The sequence below is a fragment of the Zalophus californianus genome, chromosome 16, assembly GCF_009762305.2.
Source record: "Zalophus californianus isolate mZalCal1 chromosome 16, mZalCal1.pri.v2, whole genome shotgun sequence".
Taxonomy (NCBI): domain Eukaryota; kingdom Metazoa; phylum Chordata; class Mammalia; order Carnivora; family Otariidae; genus Zalophus; species Zalophus californianus.
Window position 1 is genome coordinate 35669293 of NC_045610.1, and position 15454 is coordinate 35684746.

Consider the following 15454-nt stretch of genomic DNA (forward strand, 5'->3'; position numbering starts at 1 on the left):
TGCCAGTTGCACGGCGAGTCCTCAGCCAGCAGAGTCTGAATGCTCTGACCATTTCTGCCTGGGTGGAACATGCTGGACCTGGTTAGCTTTTATTTATCGACCTCAGAGTTGATATAAAAAAAAAAAAAAAATTCTAGAGACTCGGAGGGGTAGTTTCAGAGGTTGACAAAAATAGCAGCCAGAAAAATGTCATCCTAGCCCCTTACCCGAGCACTGTTCCCCAGGAGTTGGTGCTGTCAGCTCCTCGCTGGTGACCTGCCCTCAGGAGGGCAGGGAGTGGTGAGAGCACCATGCAGGCCCCCTGCCCACCTCGGGAGCTTGCTGCCGCCACCTGAGGGCTGTGACTTCAGGTTCATCATTTGTTTCCTGATGTGCCAGGTGCCCATCATGGGAGCACCTGCCCCACAGGGTTATAAGGATTCAATGAGATGCTTTGCGTAGGGTCCGCCCGTGGGCTGAACTGACCACCCCACCGCCCTTCCTGGTGGTCAGGGGCGCCCTCTGTCGGCCAGTAGGAAAACTAGACATGTGGCAGTCCAGGCAGGCGTGAGCCCTTTGTTCCCCAAGGGGAGCTGAGCAGGCCGGCGTGACCCGCCCAAGGAAGGATTTTAAAGGCCTGAGAAACCCTCACTCCCACATTAAGTAAGGTGTGAAGGGCTGATACGGAGCCTGGGCTGCAGAGGAGGAAGGTGGCACAACCCTTTCCAGCAGGCCCTCCCAGGGCCTAGGGTGGTGGCCAGGGCCCCATGCCGCTGTTACTCTTGCCCCTAAAGCTCCAACGGTAACTACCAGGCTGTGGCTGGGGCTGCCTCCATTCTGGAAGGTGCTCCATACGTCAGAGCGGGGCAGGAGAGTGAGGAGGGCTTGTGGGTTGGGCCCTCCCCAGTGATGCCAAAGGCAAAGAAGCCAGCATCCCGTGGAAGGGTCAGGTCAGGACCCTTGAGAACTGAACTGGCTCTCGCGCTGGCGTCCTGGGTGGCAATGAGCAACTGTCCAAGCCTCTCTGGGCCTGTCTGGCCCTCAAAAAAAGAGGGAGCTGCTTTAGATGGGTTCTTGCATCCTTTCTGGTTCTTGGGTTCTAAACCGTTCCCACTCGAGGGAAATGAAACCTCTACTTTCTCAGGGCTGCCAGAGAACACCGGTGAAGACACTGGGGAGAAGGCCCAACAGCGCCGGCTTCCTGACACCCAGGAGGAAAGACACAGAGGCTCCACTTAGAGAGATAGAGATATATTTCTTCTGTTGCATATTTCAGACTTCACACGGAGCTTTCAGGCACAATGCTGCTCTAGGTTCTTGGGAGAGCCCTGCCAAGAGTCTTCTTCCCACACTGCTCGCAACGGCTCGCTCCTCCAGGACCGGCATGCAGTTCTGGGTGCCTGGGAGACTCTGCATTTGTCAGCAGGCCCTGACGCCCTGCCTTGCCCATCGAGGGGCCGGACGTACTGGAAAGCCCTAGAGCCGGCCCCACCCGTTTCTTCTATGGCCCCCTGGCTACAAGAGGAGAGGCTACCCCGCTAGAGTTCAGCTCTGCAGAGCTCCCCCAAATCACCTGGTCTCTGGGTCTGAGAGCCTGGCCCGGCACCTGCACCCCCGTAGAGCCTCAGCCGTAGGCACCACAGGCCCAGGCTGGGGGAATGAGGCCCCGGGGAGAGAGGCAGGCCCAGCCCCCTCCGGAGCGACAGCAGATGGGCTCGTCAGGGCCCTGCTCCTCAGAGCCATGGCCCACTTCCTGGGGCTGCTCTGAGCCCTATTGCACAGTTTTCATTTCCAGTTCCTCCTTCTACCACCCATTAAAAACAAACAAAAAAACCCCAAAACAATAAGAAACCTAGAAGGAAAAGTGAAGAAGAGCGGGGCGTGGAAGCTGGAGCCCTTCTCCCCACATTCCTGCCCACCTCTGGTCCCCAGCAGACCTGTTAGCAGTGAGGACCACGCCCCCCTTCCCTGCCGTCCGCGCGGGCTCGGGCTGGCTAGCAGGGGTGGCCTGCGTGGGGCTCCGGTTCTTGCCTGTGGGGAGGGCACGCCCCTCCGCTGTCTGTAAGGTGCAATTCCCCGGGTCCTCCGGAGGCGCTGGCTGGGGCCCTGCTACCTGAGTCGCCCGTCCGCTTTGACGGGCCCCAGCTCTGATTTGGGGTCGGGGAACACAGAGCTCCAGCTGGTCAGTCTGCAGAGCTCCAGGGACGGGCAGGCGGAGGGGCCCATGGTGCACAGTCCGGCCACAGACCAGAAGCCACTCAGCTCCCCATCTGTCCAGGCCTCAAGTGCCGGGCCTGTGAGCTCTGCGTGCCGGCGGGCGGCCTCCTCCGCGGGCTCAGGCTGAGGCAGGTTCAGGATGCCACTGAGGCCCTGGAAACTCTGCTCCATGTACTCGTTGTGGGGCGGCCCGGCGTGCAGCCAGCGGGCATCATCTGGGGGTGCAGAACAGGTGGTAAAGGCCAGCCTCTGGGATTTGGGTCTGGGCACCCCAGCATCTGTCCCCATTCTACCAGGGAGTCACAACTCGCTGAGTGGCCTGTGACCTTGCGCTAATCCACAGAACTTTCTGGGCCTGTAAAACTGTTCGTTTTTATCAAGTCAAGACCGTAATCTCTGAATTCCCATCTTGAGGATTCAGAACAGTGGGATCAAGGCACTTTGGAAGACAACGTAACTTTCCCATAATGGTCTGGTCTCTGTCCCTGTGGTCCTTCTCAGCCACCCCCAGGGGCTCCCAGAGCCATCAGAGGCCCCACCCTCGGGCCCTCAGCTGTGGGGCCCTGTGCGCTTTGCTAGCCAGTCCTTCCCACCACCCCTTACCTCCTACCCCCTCGACCCTCTGTTCCCCCCATGCACCAGATGCCTGTGGGGTTTGTCTCCTCAGCTTAGAACAGCCCTCTCTGTCTATAAAATTCCAGCTCCTCAGGGCTCAGCTCCAATACTGGCCTGCTGGAGAGCTGGCCTCCACCTGTCCCCATCTCCTGCATCAGGCTCAGAGTCCCTGGGGAGCAGGGGTGTGGCTTGTCTGCCCGGGATCTGCCGCAGCCCCCCTAGTACCCCATCCTTCTCTGGGTTACTTCCTGATCTTCTCTGTGATAAGATGTAGCCAGAAAAAGGAAACATCACCTACCTACTGAGCACCTACTGTATACAAGCCATGTTTACCCACATACTCATCCCTAATATTTCCCAGGGGTTAGTTGTACCAGGCCCCTCTTGAGGGAACCTGAAGCCTATGCCTGTGTTCAGAGCCTGCTCCCTTAGCCTCAGCCAAGTGTGAGCTGGGCCATGGGATCCTGCCCACCCAGCCACACAGTGGACCGGGTGGCCCATCAAATCCGCTGCCCCAAGAATGAGGAACCTGGAGACCAAGAGACCCTGGTCAGTCTCTACTGCACGGAGAGACCAAGTATCATGTATTGAGAAGCCAGAGCCTGGGGCTGACACACAGGGGACAGGTGGCCCCACAGAGACAATAGAGAAAGCACCTCTGGTTCCTGGGGTACAAGGGCGGGGGGACCAGAGAAATTTCCTGGGTTCTGGGGGACAGCCCTGCATTCTTCCAATAATTTCCCCATTTTACTTGAGCTGGTTTGAGTGGACTTGTGTTCCACACACCCTGGAGGCCTCCAATTGTTCTATCTCTCTTACTACTTTACACGTAGTAAGACCGGGGCTCAGAAGGCCAATAACCTGCCAAGGAGAAAGGCCCAATTAAAGTGTCAGAGCTACATTCCAAAGCCAAATCCACCTGACCACAAAGCTTGCCTCACTACCCTACCACAGTGTGGGGATAGTAAGGGACAGACCATCCAGGCCCCAACCCGGCCCCTTCCCCTTGAGGATCAGCTCTGATGGTCAGCCTCTTGGGACCGGTCACCTGCTTGGCGAATCCTAGTCTGTCTGGCTTCTGGGCCTAGATCCTTACCTTTCCTGAGAGGTAGTTTGCGGTTGAAGGTCAAGGGCAGCACGAGGAAGCGGGTCTCACCCAGGGGTTCCCAGAATTGAAGCAGTCGAACAGTCCAGGCCCCTGGCCGCAGGGGCCGGCTCAGTGGGGGCTTGTACTGCGTGACCTCGGTGTCCGCGTCTACCGCGATGTCGTATGACGTGGCCACCACGTAGGTGGGGTCAATCCACACCACGGTGGCTGTGAGGTTGGGGCCCCGGGCCCAGCGCTGCATGGCCACAGGCTCATCCAGTGGCCCCAGCAACCCCCCAAAGTTCCGGAAAAGACGCTCTTTGGGGTCCCACTCGGTGCCGACCTGTAGGGAGGGAGGCAGCTGGGCAAGAGCCTGGCGGGGCAAGTCCTCTCTACTCTGGTGCTGCCTCTAACTCTCTGTGTGACCTCGGGCCAGTCACTCTCTCTTTCTGGGCCTCAGTTTCCCCATTTGCAGAATGAAGGGCTTGAACTAGGACTTCTCTAAGATCTTTCTCAGCTCTGAGATTTGCTCCAGGCTCCTGCTCTGGCCTGCTCTGTCGTGGTGGGGGCAGTAAGGCAGAGACGAGGTGTGAGGCCCCGCCCAGAGACCATCGCCACATGAAGCCATGGCCTCTGAGAAAGAGCCGACACTCCAAAGCCTGATGGAACATCAAAGTCCCTCTAGAAGAAAATAACTGCAGTTGAGAAAACAGGGCTTGCATTGTAGAGCAACTTCAGTCTCCTCCCTGCTCACTGCATGTGCACCCCACGTGGGAGGTGCTCCTCAGCGTGCGCCCACCGGGGAGATACTGGCTCCGTCGCTGGGGAGGAAGAGCCTGTGAAGCCAGTCCTGAAAGGCCTAACCCAGTCCTTATCCCTCCCTTGGTGTCTGTGCCCCTCTTCCCACTACCCTGAGTCTTGCTGGGGGTCAGGAGAAAGCAAGGGGAGGACCTGTCCCACCTCCAAACTCTGGAGCCGGCTGGCCTGGTCACTGCGCCCCAACAGCTTCAGCGACCCCTGGGGCATCAGCCACATCTCAAGCGTCTCTGCCGGCCCCTGGGCTGAGCGCTGCACCGCCTGCGTCACCAGGTAGCCCTGGAAATGGTCGTCATAGAAATACAGGTGCACGCTGGACGGCAAGCCCCGGGGCTCAAACCTAAGAAGGTTCCAGCAGGGAGAAAGGGAGATGCCATCAGCATACCCGACTTGGCCTGGAGTCCCAGGGAGGGGGGGCTCTGGGGAATCCCATCCTCAAGTGCGTCCTTTGCCCCAAATCTCACACCCACAGCACCTATGTGCCGGGCTCTTGCTCTGTTTTATTTGCCTTTTCCCCTGCTTCGGACTGGGGGCTCCCTGGGGCCGGGGCGGTCTCTTTCTGACTGGCCTCCCCACAGGGCACCACACGTGGAGGGCCTGCGACAGGTCAGAAGGAGGTCTCACCTGCACAGCGGGGTGGCCAGTGGGGGTGTCGTGGTGGCAGCATGGCGCAGGCTGAGGCGGGCGAAGGCAGTGTAAGCGGTGAGTGTGACATCACTGAGCCCACTGGGGCCATCGGCTGCGTCGTAGGTGTTCTCCCAGTAGGCCTTGAGGGCCGGCGTGCCCGGTGGGTAGCTGCCATACAGGTGGACATCCAGGATCTCCAGGACCTCCTGGTTCACGGTCGACTCAAACTTGCGGGCAAAGAAGGTGGGTCTGGAGACTTGCTGGAGCAGGGGAGGCAACGGGGCTGAAGGAGCCTGGAGGTCTCAGGCGGTGTGGCTAGGGCTGGGGGGGCCCTCCCTGCTGCCAGTGAAGCCCCCGAGAACTGCCACAGGGGAAGCCCCCTCCCCCCAAGATTCTCTGGTGGGGGCTCAGCCTGAATCCTTTCTGCCTGCGAAAGCACACAGAGAAAGGCCGGCGGGAGGCTGGGCCCAGGGGGTCCCGGGAAGCACCTGCAGCCGGAAGAAGTCCTGCGGCTTGAAGTCGTTGGGCGAGCAGCCGCACCAGTCCACGATGTGCTTGTACTGGCACTTGCAGCCCAGCCTGCGGTTCCAGTTGGTGACCCGCAGGTTGTTGTCCACCAGGCTCTCGCAGGCCGGGCTGTTCTCCAGCACCGTGTGGAAGAAGGACTGTGGGGGGCGGGGCGGAGGGTGAGCCGTGGGCGCCCTGGCCCGCAGCCGCCCTGGCCTCACGGAGCAGGGGGGCCCCGTCACCCACCTCGGCGGGGAGCAGCGTGTACGTGTAGAACTGGCGCAGCTGGGCCACCAATGGGTCGTCCGTGTACACCACGTACTCCACAAAGCTGCGCGTCAGCACGAACCAGTCGGAGCCGCCATCCACCACGATGCCTGCTGGGATCTGCCGCTCGCCCAGCCGCCACATGTGTGAGTCGCACTCATGGAAGAGCCGGTCCAGGCCCTGCTTCTTGATGAACCTGTGGTGGTGGTGGCAGGGGGGGCAGACAGGCCACAATGAGGGTTGTGGCGGGGAGGGCAGACGGGCCACGATGAGCGTCATGGGGGGCGGGGGGCAGACGGGCCACGATGAGGGTTGTGGGGCGTGGGGGGCAGAAGGGCCACGATAAGCGTCATGGGGGGCGGGGGGCAGACTGGCCACGATGAGCGTCATGGGGGGCGGGGGGCAGACTGGCCACGATGAGCATCATGGGGGGCGGGGGGGCAGATGGGCCACGATGAAGGTTGTGGGGGGCAGGGGGCAGGCTTTCTCTCATGCGCCCAGGGACCAGCATGCTTCAACCTGGGTGTGGTTGGGAGGCTCTGCAACCTGGCCCTGTGTGGGAGGGGCTGCAATGAAACCCCTCACCTGGAGTTGTCCCGGCCATGTGACTTGAGGAAGTTCTTGTCCCGGTTCTTGGACAGGAAAGCCACCAGCTCCTCGTTGGTCCTGGAGAGGGGAAGGGGCACAGGCAGTGTGTCTAAGGGGACTGGCTCGGGCTCAGGCCACACTCCCCATCCTGGCACCCTCTGCCTTCACCCTCTGCCACTCCCTGCCTCACAGAGAGCTGCCCTGCCCCTGGATGATGCTCTGCAGTGGTTGGCACCTGCAGCTTTCCTCTACCCCTTGCCCTCTGACCGTGCCCCCCAGCTCCAGGCCTCTGCCTGCTCCCTAGTCTCTTGTCACTCTCAATTCTGACATCACCTTCCACCAGGCCCTCCCCTAACCCACAGCTGTGGTCCAGGGACCAGAATGAGGCCTGGGGGAAGGGAAGGAGTGGATCAGGCCCCTCCCACCCCAAGGACCAAGGATTCAGAGCACCGCCCCGTACCTGGTCGGGTAGTCGGTGGCACTGAGGTTGATGAAGAAGTCCCAGGCCCAGCCGGGCACCTCCAGCAGGTCCTGCATGCTCCGCAGATACATCCGCAGCAGGCTGGCCCCACCCCAGATGGTGACCATGCGCCAGGGTGTCACCCGCACGTTCTCGTACGGCCGCGCCAGCTCCACCACCTCACGGTGCAGGTAGTTGGAGCGCTGCGGGGGAGGTAAGGGGGACTCAGCAGCCGCAAGGGTGCCCCCCCCAAGCATTACAACCTCCCCACCCCACCCCTAGGACAAGTGACATGGAATGGAGAGACCACAGGGCAGGGCTCCAGCTCCTAACCAGGGGCCACCTGAGCAGATCAGAGAGCCTGGCTATAGGTGACCGACCGGCTGGGTCTTGGTGCGACTCGCTCAGATCCCTGTGTTGTCCCCCCAACAGTACCTTGTCTACATGGATATAAAAGAAATGCTGCTCGTGGTAGACAGCCTTGAGGAGACGCTTCAGCTGGCGGACGGCACGGCCATGAACCACCAGCATGTAGGCGATTCGGACTGGGGGGCCATCCGCGGGCTGCTGGGCCCGGACCTCGTCCCACTGGATGCCGGGGCTCATCTTCCCTGAGAGGAGAGAACAGGGGCATCAGTGAGACCCCTCGCCAGGCCACAGGCTGGGGGTGAGCCAGGAAGACGGACCGCCTGCCTTCCAAAGGAAGGACCTCGGACTTGGAGCCTGACGCTCCCAGGTCCTGGCTCTGCCTCTGCCGCTGCCGCTCAGTGCGCTTTATCACCGGCCCTGCCGGGGAGGTGGGCCCCATGGGAGGTGGGCCCCGTGAGCTTCCTCCCCTGGGAAACGGGGGTGAAGGGCCCTGCTGCGCCACCTGCCCCGGGGCTGCCAGTTCCCCGCCCGCCGCCCGTCTCCTCCTCTTACCAGCCAGCTGGCAGTGCCGGGGCACAGCCTCGGGCATGAGGCTCCCGGCCTGGTGCAGGCACACCACGTTGGCAATCTCCTGCTGGCACTGCTTGGAGCTGGCCCGCGCCAGTGCGGACAGCGCATCCTTGCCCACGATCTCACACTTGGGGGTGAAGCCATTGTCCGTGGGCTGGGGGGCGCCCTCCACGCTCCCCGTGTCTCCGTGCGGTGGGAAGCCAGCCGCCCCGACCAGTGCCTCCCCAGCTGCCGCCCCGCTCAGGTTCTGGCGGCCCGGGGCCTCCGGGGCTGGGGCCGGCGGGACGCGGCGGCTGGCTCTGTGCCGGCTGGTGGCGGCCCGTATCACCTTGGCCACGGGCACGCCAGGACTCTCGGCGCGACTCCGCCAGCGCCCATGCCTTCTGCCCGCGCTGCCCCGCCGCCCCGCCGAACTGTCCGTGTCCTTGGAGCCCTCGCCGGGGTCCAGCGGCCGTGGCTTCCTCTGCCTTCCTTTCTGTAAAAGATAGTTAGACACAGGTCACCGGGACAGTCGCTCTCCTGCTGGTTGGCTCCCTGCTGGCCTCAGGCCTCGAAGGCACTGCCTCACCCTCTGCCCCGAGGCGCGCCATTCTCCGGGGGACTCTGCACAAGGAGCACTTCTGCAGGGAGGCCTCCCTGAGCAGCCGGCCGAGGAAGTGCCACCCTGCCTTGGTGGCCACTGCAGCCACATCCCCAGTGCTCACACCACAGGGCACTGCGTCCCCCTTGTGCTTTGGAAGCAGACGCCGCTCTGTTTTTCAGCAAATAACGAACATGAATGTCACAAAAGAAGGGCATGGAGACCCTGCAGAGGACACAAGATTCCCCCCCCTCCCCCCCGCCGGGGCCTGGTTGGGAAGAGACAGAAGGAAAGTGTTCTGTCAGCCATGGCACTTCCGTGCAGGAGTGTGGAGGTCCTGAGAGTAAAGGGGCCTGGCCTGGTGGGGAGCACAGAGGGGAAGCCTGAGACCCCAATACTGGTGGGCTTCTCTGGGAGGCAGAGGCCAAGACCAAGACCAAGAGAGTCAGAGCGCATGACTCGCGCTGGGTTGACACCCACGGACGACGGGGGGGTCGGCAGGCCAAGCCGTCAGCCGGCCAAGCAGGTCTGCCCCCGTGTTAGAGGGGACAGAAGGAAGAGCTTCAGACAACTGTGCAGCTCGGAGAGAGCCTTGGCCAGCTGCTGGGAAGGGCACAGTCACCAGCTGGAAGGCTGAGGCACCCACAGCTGGAGGCTGGCACCTGACCACTCCTCACACTCCTCACGGCCGGTTCTCTCTAGAAGGGAAATCACGGCTGCCACACCCTGCTTCCCGGCTCCCCTGCCTCTTCTCAAACCAGGCACTTCCCTAGATGGCCCGGTCACACCCGAAAGGCATGTGTACCCACCCTCTTCTCCAGCCCGCCCTGCCAGGCCAAATCCCACCCATCCTTCAAGAGCCAGCTCCAAGTCCCCTCCTGCGAACCATCCCATTTGCCCCTAAGGGGAACGCAGGAGGGACTGTCACACCAGCCCCATGTCCCCGAGTCCGGCAGAGTAGCTGGAACACTAAGGACACGTGGCTCGCGTCTGGTGGCCGAGGCGTGGAAAGAGCACGAGGCGCCGTGTGACCGCTCCCCTGGCTGCCTACCTTCTTTGAGCAGGTCCCTCAGCGATGAAATGGGAAGGAGTTGTGAGCATCAGGGAGAGGGAGTGTGAACTAGTGTGTTGGATGGAGCTGTCTCCACCAGCCATCTGCCACGCCCTTGCCGTCCCCTGGGACTCCTCTGTGGGCCTCCCCGGCCACCCACCACGGGCCACGGGCCTTTTCTGGCCTGGCCTCTCGACAGACAGCATGACCTGCTGGGCCACAGCTGCCCTCCCGGGGCTTCCACTGCCTCCCTGGCTGCTCCTTCTGTCTTCTTGGCCCACCCTCTATTTTCTCCCAAGACCACCCTGGGGCCCTTCCTCACCCTCACTTCCTGGGCGACCTCGAGCAGCCTCTGAACTCCAGCCACTCTCAGGTGTCTCTCTCTTTGGCCTGGACTGCTCCCTGAACCTTCAGGTGTTTAACGGCCCGCCTGCCCCCTCGATATCTCCCTCGGGAGCCTGACAGACCTCTGGCACCCACAAGTCCAAAAGCGAGCTCCTCCTCTTCCTCCCCAACCTGCCCCTACGTCAGTCTCCCCATCCTGCTAATGGCGACCCCCTCCTTCCAGTCATTCAGGCCTAAACCTTTGGGGAGTCATCTTTGACTCTAGTTTCCCTCACACCTCACATCGATCCCTTAGCAGTAAGCCCTGGTGGGGCCACCATCACGATACGTCCAGAGTCTGACTACCTCTCACGGCCACCCTTGCCCAGCGTCCGTGGCCCCCTGCTCCTCCTCTGGTTCCCTGATGGTCTGTTCCCCTCACAGCAGCCAGTGTGTTCCCATTAAAACAAGCCCCATCTCACCACCCCTCTGCTCCAAACCACCCATGGCCTCCCCTCCGAGGGTGAAACCCAAAGGCCCTCCAAGAACCCACAGAGGCTGTGTGCACCGTGTCTAGTCGCCCCTCCTGACCCCCCTCCCTTTCTGACCTCATCTGCTGCTAACCTCATGCTCACTCTCCTCCAGGCACAGTGGCCTTCTCAGTGTCCCTCCAGGCCACGGGCGACACACTGTCCCCTGTGCCTGGAATGCCCTCCCCCAGATGTCCCCACTGCTATGCCTTGCCCCCTTCAATTCTTTGCTCAGATGGCACCTTCTCAGCAAGGCCCACCCTGACGCACTGGATGCAAACTCCAGCTTCCCTCATCCTCCGCATCATTTTCCCCACAGTGCTTACTTCCTTCTCGCATGCTAGAATGTATTTATTTCTTTTGTGTTATTCTGTGTCTCTCCACTCACAAGAATGTAATGTCCAGGAGGACCCGGCTTTTGTTGTCTTGTTCACTAATGCATTCCAAGAACCTAGAAGAATGTCTGGCAATGGGAGAAATGGCAATAAATATTTGTTGAATGAACAAATGAATGAGTGTAAGGCTCTTGGTATGGGTTCAGCATTTGATAGATGCTAATATCGTCATTATTATTATTTCTATTACTGTTACTACCAATGGAAAAGGATTAGGAAAGAGTCAAATGTGAAGTCAGGAGAGGTGCCAAAGCCCTTAGACACCGCGGACTCTATTGGGTTGAGTTTTCCCTGCCCCTGCCCTCCCCTCCCCTCTCCATCAGAGCACAGGAAGCAGCCCCCCCGCCCCGTCAGGCCGACAGCTACCTTAGGGCCAGAGGCCCACTCCTCCACCTAAGCACCCACACCCTCTGCGCACACCACTCAGCCAGCCCTCTGATCTCTTGAGAGGTGCCCGAGGAGAGTTGAGGGCATCTATGCCCATCCACTACAAGAGGGAGGGCACGGTGGGAGGAAGCAGCAGATCTCACTCTACACCCACACTGGGGAGGGCGCCCTGGACTCGGCAGCCCCCAAGAAAGGTGAGCTGAGTGTATGTCAAGCTGGTGGCGTCCGACCTGGCAACACAGTGGACAGAGAAAGACATTCTCAAGCTTAGGTGGACAGAGATGGTGGAGCTGCTGTGGGCGCTTGGGGTGGAAGCCGGTACCAGCAAGTCAGGAAGTCGGTCAAGAGGGCAGGGCATGGGGCACACAGCCAGGCTGGCTGCGGTGGGGGACAGGATGAGGGAGGAGATGGGCAGGCTGGTGCCCTACACTGCAGCAGGGAGCCGGCCGACCCGGAGAAGGTCAATCCCAGGGGAAGCTGGGGGACCTGGAGGCAGCAGTGAGGAATAGGGGGGTGGTCCCTGGTGGAGAGTCAGCCCCCACCTCTGCCCCCTCCCACCAGTGTCCATAGGGGCATCAGCAGGGCCACAAACTTGTGCCCCCAAGGGGACTTTCCCCAGTAGCCCTGAGGTCAGGGTGCCCTTTAATTCCTGAGGGTGGGGACTGGCCCTCTGACCTCTGGCCTGGACGCATTCTGGCCTTTGAGGTCCCCCTTCCCCACTGAGAAGGCATTCAAGTCCTCTGCCACTTCCCGAGAACACAGAATCGCTTCCCCCACACCCCACCACCTTCAGACATCTCAGACTGTTTAAAGTAAGTGGTGAGACCATGTTTGTGAAAGCTTTTAAAACCATAAAGTGGCTCTTTGGATGTTAATGGTCAGCCCTGGTCTCCACTCCAGCCCCTCCATAGATGCGCAGAGTGTGCATCTGAAATGCACATCTGACCCCACTGCCCTCCCCTCCCCCGCTTCACTTGCAACAGCACCTGAACCCCTTCCTAGGGTCTCTAGGATGTACCCCGGACGGGGGCGCCTGGGTGGCTCAGTCGGTAAGCGTCTGCCTTCGGCTCGGGTCATGATCCCAGGGTCCTGGGATCGAGTCCCACATCGGGCTCCCTGCTCAGCAGGAAGCCTGCTTCTCTCTCTCCCACTCCCACTCCCCCTGCTTGTGTTCCCTCTCTCGCTGTGTCTCTCTCTGTCAAATAAATAAATAAAATCTTAAAAAAAAAAAAAAGGATGTACCCTGGACTAACTCTTGAACCTTCTTCGGCAGAACGTGCCACACCCTCCTTCCCATTCCTCAAAGACACCCAGCCACGCCCATTCTCTGCAGGCTGCCCAAACTGTCCACTTCTCCCCAGGATGACTGGCTTCTTCAGTGCACACGCCACTTCCTGACAAAGCCTTCCCCGACCACCCAGCTCCACCAACCCCCTTGATACTGAGTTTCCTTTCCACTGTCAGTCTCTCCCTGCCCACTGTCTGCTCTCCAGCCCCTGGACCTTGTCTACTTTCTTTATTTCTGTATCCCCAGTCTTAGCACAGAGCCTACTACGAAGTACAAGTTAACTATCATTTGCTGACTGACTGAATGATGGACTGGATGAATGAATCCCTATGCCCAGTGTGCAGGGCTGAGATGATATTATTTCCTGGCCGCACAGCATGTGCCAGGAACTCCTGCAAATACTTCACGGGCATCATTTTCACTTAATCTTCACGATGGCCCCGTGAGAGAGATGCTATGAGTGCCCTCCTTGAGGGGGTACACTACTGAGGACTCGGCAGGAGGTTAGGTGATACGCCCGTGGTTTCATCACCACTTGGCAGCAGTGCCGGAAGTGGACCCGGGACGGGGAGGTGGGCTGGTTGGACTTGGGCGCCCACCTTCCTAGGCATTATGCCCCGCTGCCTGGCAACCCCCGGCTCTGGCGAGGGGGCTGCTGAAGGGGTCCAAGCACCAATGGCGGCCTGGACTGCACAACCTTTAGGTCACCGAGGATCTCTCCTGTCCCAGTCCAGTAAAGCCCTATCAGCTTCTGCCAGGAACCTGGACGAGGAGGTGGGGAGGTGGGATGCCAACTATTTAACTGCCCCAGTTCTCCACCCCAGGCTGTGGGCACAACAGCAGGGATGTGAGGCCTGGACAATCTCTTGGCCTCTTCAGAGACTCACAGAGCCATTAACTGGGGGCCACTGGTTTCTGTGAAGCCTCAGCTGCTGTGCCATGGCCCTCCCCAGAGCGGTCACCGGCCTCTGCTCGCACACTTCAGGGTTGGAGGGCTCCCTAACTACCTTGGAGAACGTCTCATCTGCCCAGTCTTCTCACACTGACCCCGAAACACTCTTTCCCCTCCTCCTCCTTACTGGTCCACACAGAACAAGCTCACTCCCTTTGGATGTCACAGAGCCAGCCTCCTCCCGACCCAACTCAGCACCTTTTGGAGTTACGGTCCCACATGACTCTGTTACAGCTCCCTCCCCATGCCAGCCTCTTGGTTCCCCCCAAAAAGGAAAGGGCAGCTCTTATCCCAGTCTCCACAACAGGCCTTCCAAACTGCCCAGATGCAGGAGGGCTAAGTGGACTTGGAGGCTCCCTTGGCCTTCACACTTTCACGTGGAAAGGCCCAAGAGGACATGGCAAGCAGCGCATCGGACTCCCAGCCCTAGAGGCACCAGAACCGAGGGGGTGGGGGTATGGGCAGAGAAGCCCTGCGCTCTGGCCCACGGCTTAGGGCCAGGGTTTGGCTTACCTCCTGGACCTTCCAGGATGGCCCCAGACCCCACTGGACCCTTCCTGACCACCCTGGGAGGGGACGTGTCAGGGCCTCCAGCTGAAACCAGCCAAGAGTGAGTGACACTCTCAGGGCAGGGACCTGGGTACTGAGCTGGACAGGTTTGTCCCTGCTCTGGGCCTGAGGCTCTGCTAAACCAGCTGATGCTGTCCCCATTCCCTAAGAGCTAGAGGCCCCCCCCCCCCCCCCCGCTCCCCCCCATTCCCTAATGTCCTGAGGCCACTCACCAGCTCACCTCCCCCAGCCATCTCCTCCTGAAGACCCATAGCTTTCTTCAGACCCCAGGTTAGGAAAGCCACGCCTGGGGGACACTCCAGTCCTCTCCCTCGGGGTCACTCCCTGTTCCCTCGGTTGCCGTCCTGAGTTCCAGCCCCGGGCTCCACTTCTCCACTGGCGGCTGCCCGTCAAGCGCAGCTGGGCGCGGATGCCCGGGGTCCCTTGGCCCCGCTCCTCCGCCCACGACGCGCACACCCCCGCCCCCTCCCAACTTCAGAAAGTTTGGCCTGGGGCTCCCCACCTCCGAGCAGTTTCGGGCCCGGCCCCGCCTCCCGGTCCTGCTCCCCGCGCCTGACCTTCATAGCTCCCCGGGCCGGAGACCACCCCACCAGGACCCGCTCCTCCCGCCCAGGCCCCCTGCCCGCCCGCTCGCGGCCCGGGCCTCCAGGTCACGCACCGCCCCCGCGCGTAGTCCCTGGGGCCCTTCTGGGAAAGGGGCGCCAGGGGTCCGACGCCCTGCTCCCGGCGGCCGCCAGCGCCAGCACGCACGCGGCCCGTGCCCCACTTCCCCGGCCGGGGCCGCCCGCAGCCCATCCAGGACCCCGCGCGCCCCCGCGCCCGGCCTGCCCGCCCGCCCGGCCGTCGGAGCACCTCGCCCGGCTCGTCCTCCTCCAGGCCGCTGAAGCTCCACACCACCAGGCCCTGCAGCAGCAGGATGGCCAACGCCGTGGCGATCGCCAGCTTGTAGCGCCGCACCAGCTTCTGCACCCGCGCGCTCGCCACCATCTTCCTGCCCGGGCCGCGGGGCGCGCGCCCAGCCCTGCAACCCGGCCGCGGGCGCGCGCCTGGGCGCGGACCGAGCGGGCTCCCCCCTCCCAAGGAGGCGGGCCGGGCGCGCGCCGGGGCGGGGCGGGGCTGGGGGCGGGGCCCACGGGTCCGAGATGCCGCGCCCCGCGGGCCGGGGGCGGAGCCTGGGTCCGCAGATTCGCCCGCCCCGGCCGCGCCGGGTCCGCCTCCCTGGCGGTGCCTTTCCTGTCTCCGTCCGCGTCCCGCCCTTGCGTGCGCTCACCTGGT

General features: G+C 61.7%; 1 protein-coding gene across 1 annotated transcript; it reads right to left on the reverse strand.

Annotated features, from left to right (window-relative positions):
* Positions 1–1223: 1223 nt before the first annotated feature.
* Positions 1224–15209, reverse strand: XYLT2 (xylosyltransferase 2). Its single transcript, XM_027568498.2, has 11 exons — positions 15032–15209; positions 8085–8577; positions 7599–7774; positions 7164–7366; positions 6701–6781; positions 6095–6311; positions 5830–6006; positions 5339–5601; positions 4859–5054; positions 3908–4241; positions 1224–2411 (listed from the first exon to the last, which is right to left on the reverse strand). The coding sequence occupies exons 1-11, from the start codon at positions 15164–15166 to the stop codon at positions 2089–2091; spliced, it is 2598 nt and encodes an 865-aa protein (XP_027424299.1). The 5' UTR covers positions 15167–15209; the 3' UTR covers positions 1224–2088.
* Between the last annotated feature and the right edge of the window lie 245 nt (positions 15210–15454).

Coding starts and splice junctions, on each gene's coding strand:
- XYLT2 (XM_027568498.2), bottom strand. CDS start 15,166: ATGGTGGCGAGCGCGCGGGTGCAGAAGCTGGTGCGGCGCTACAAGCTG. Junction 8,578..15,031: donor AGGAGGACGAGCCGGGCGAG/GTGCTCCGACGG, acceptor TATCTTTTACAG/AAAGGAAGGCAGAGGAAGCC. Junction 6,782..7,163: donor GCCACCGACTACCCGACCAG/GTACGGGGCGGT, acceptor TCCCCTCTCCAG/GACCAACGAGGAGCTGGTGG.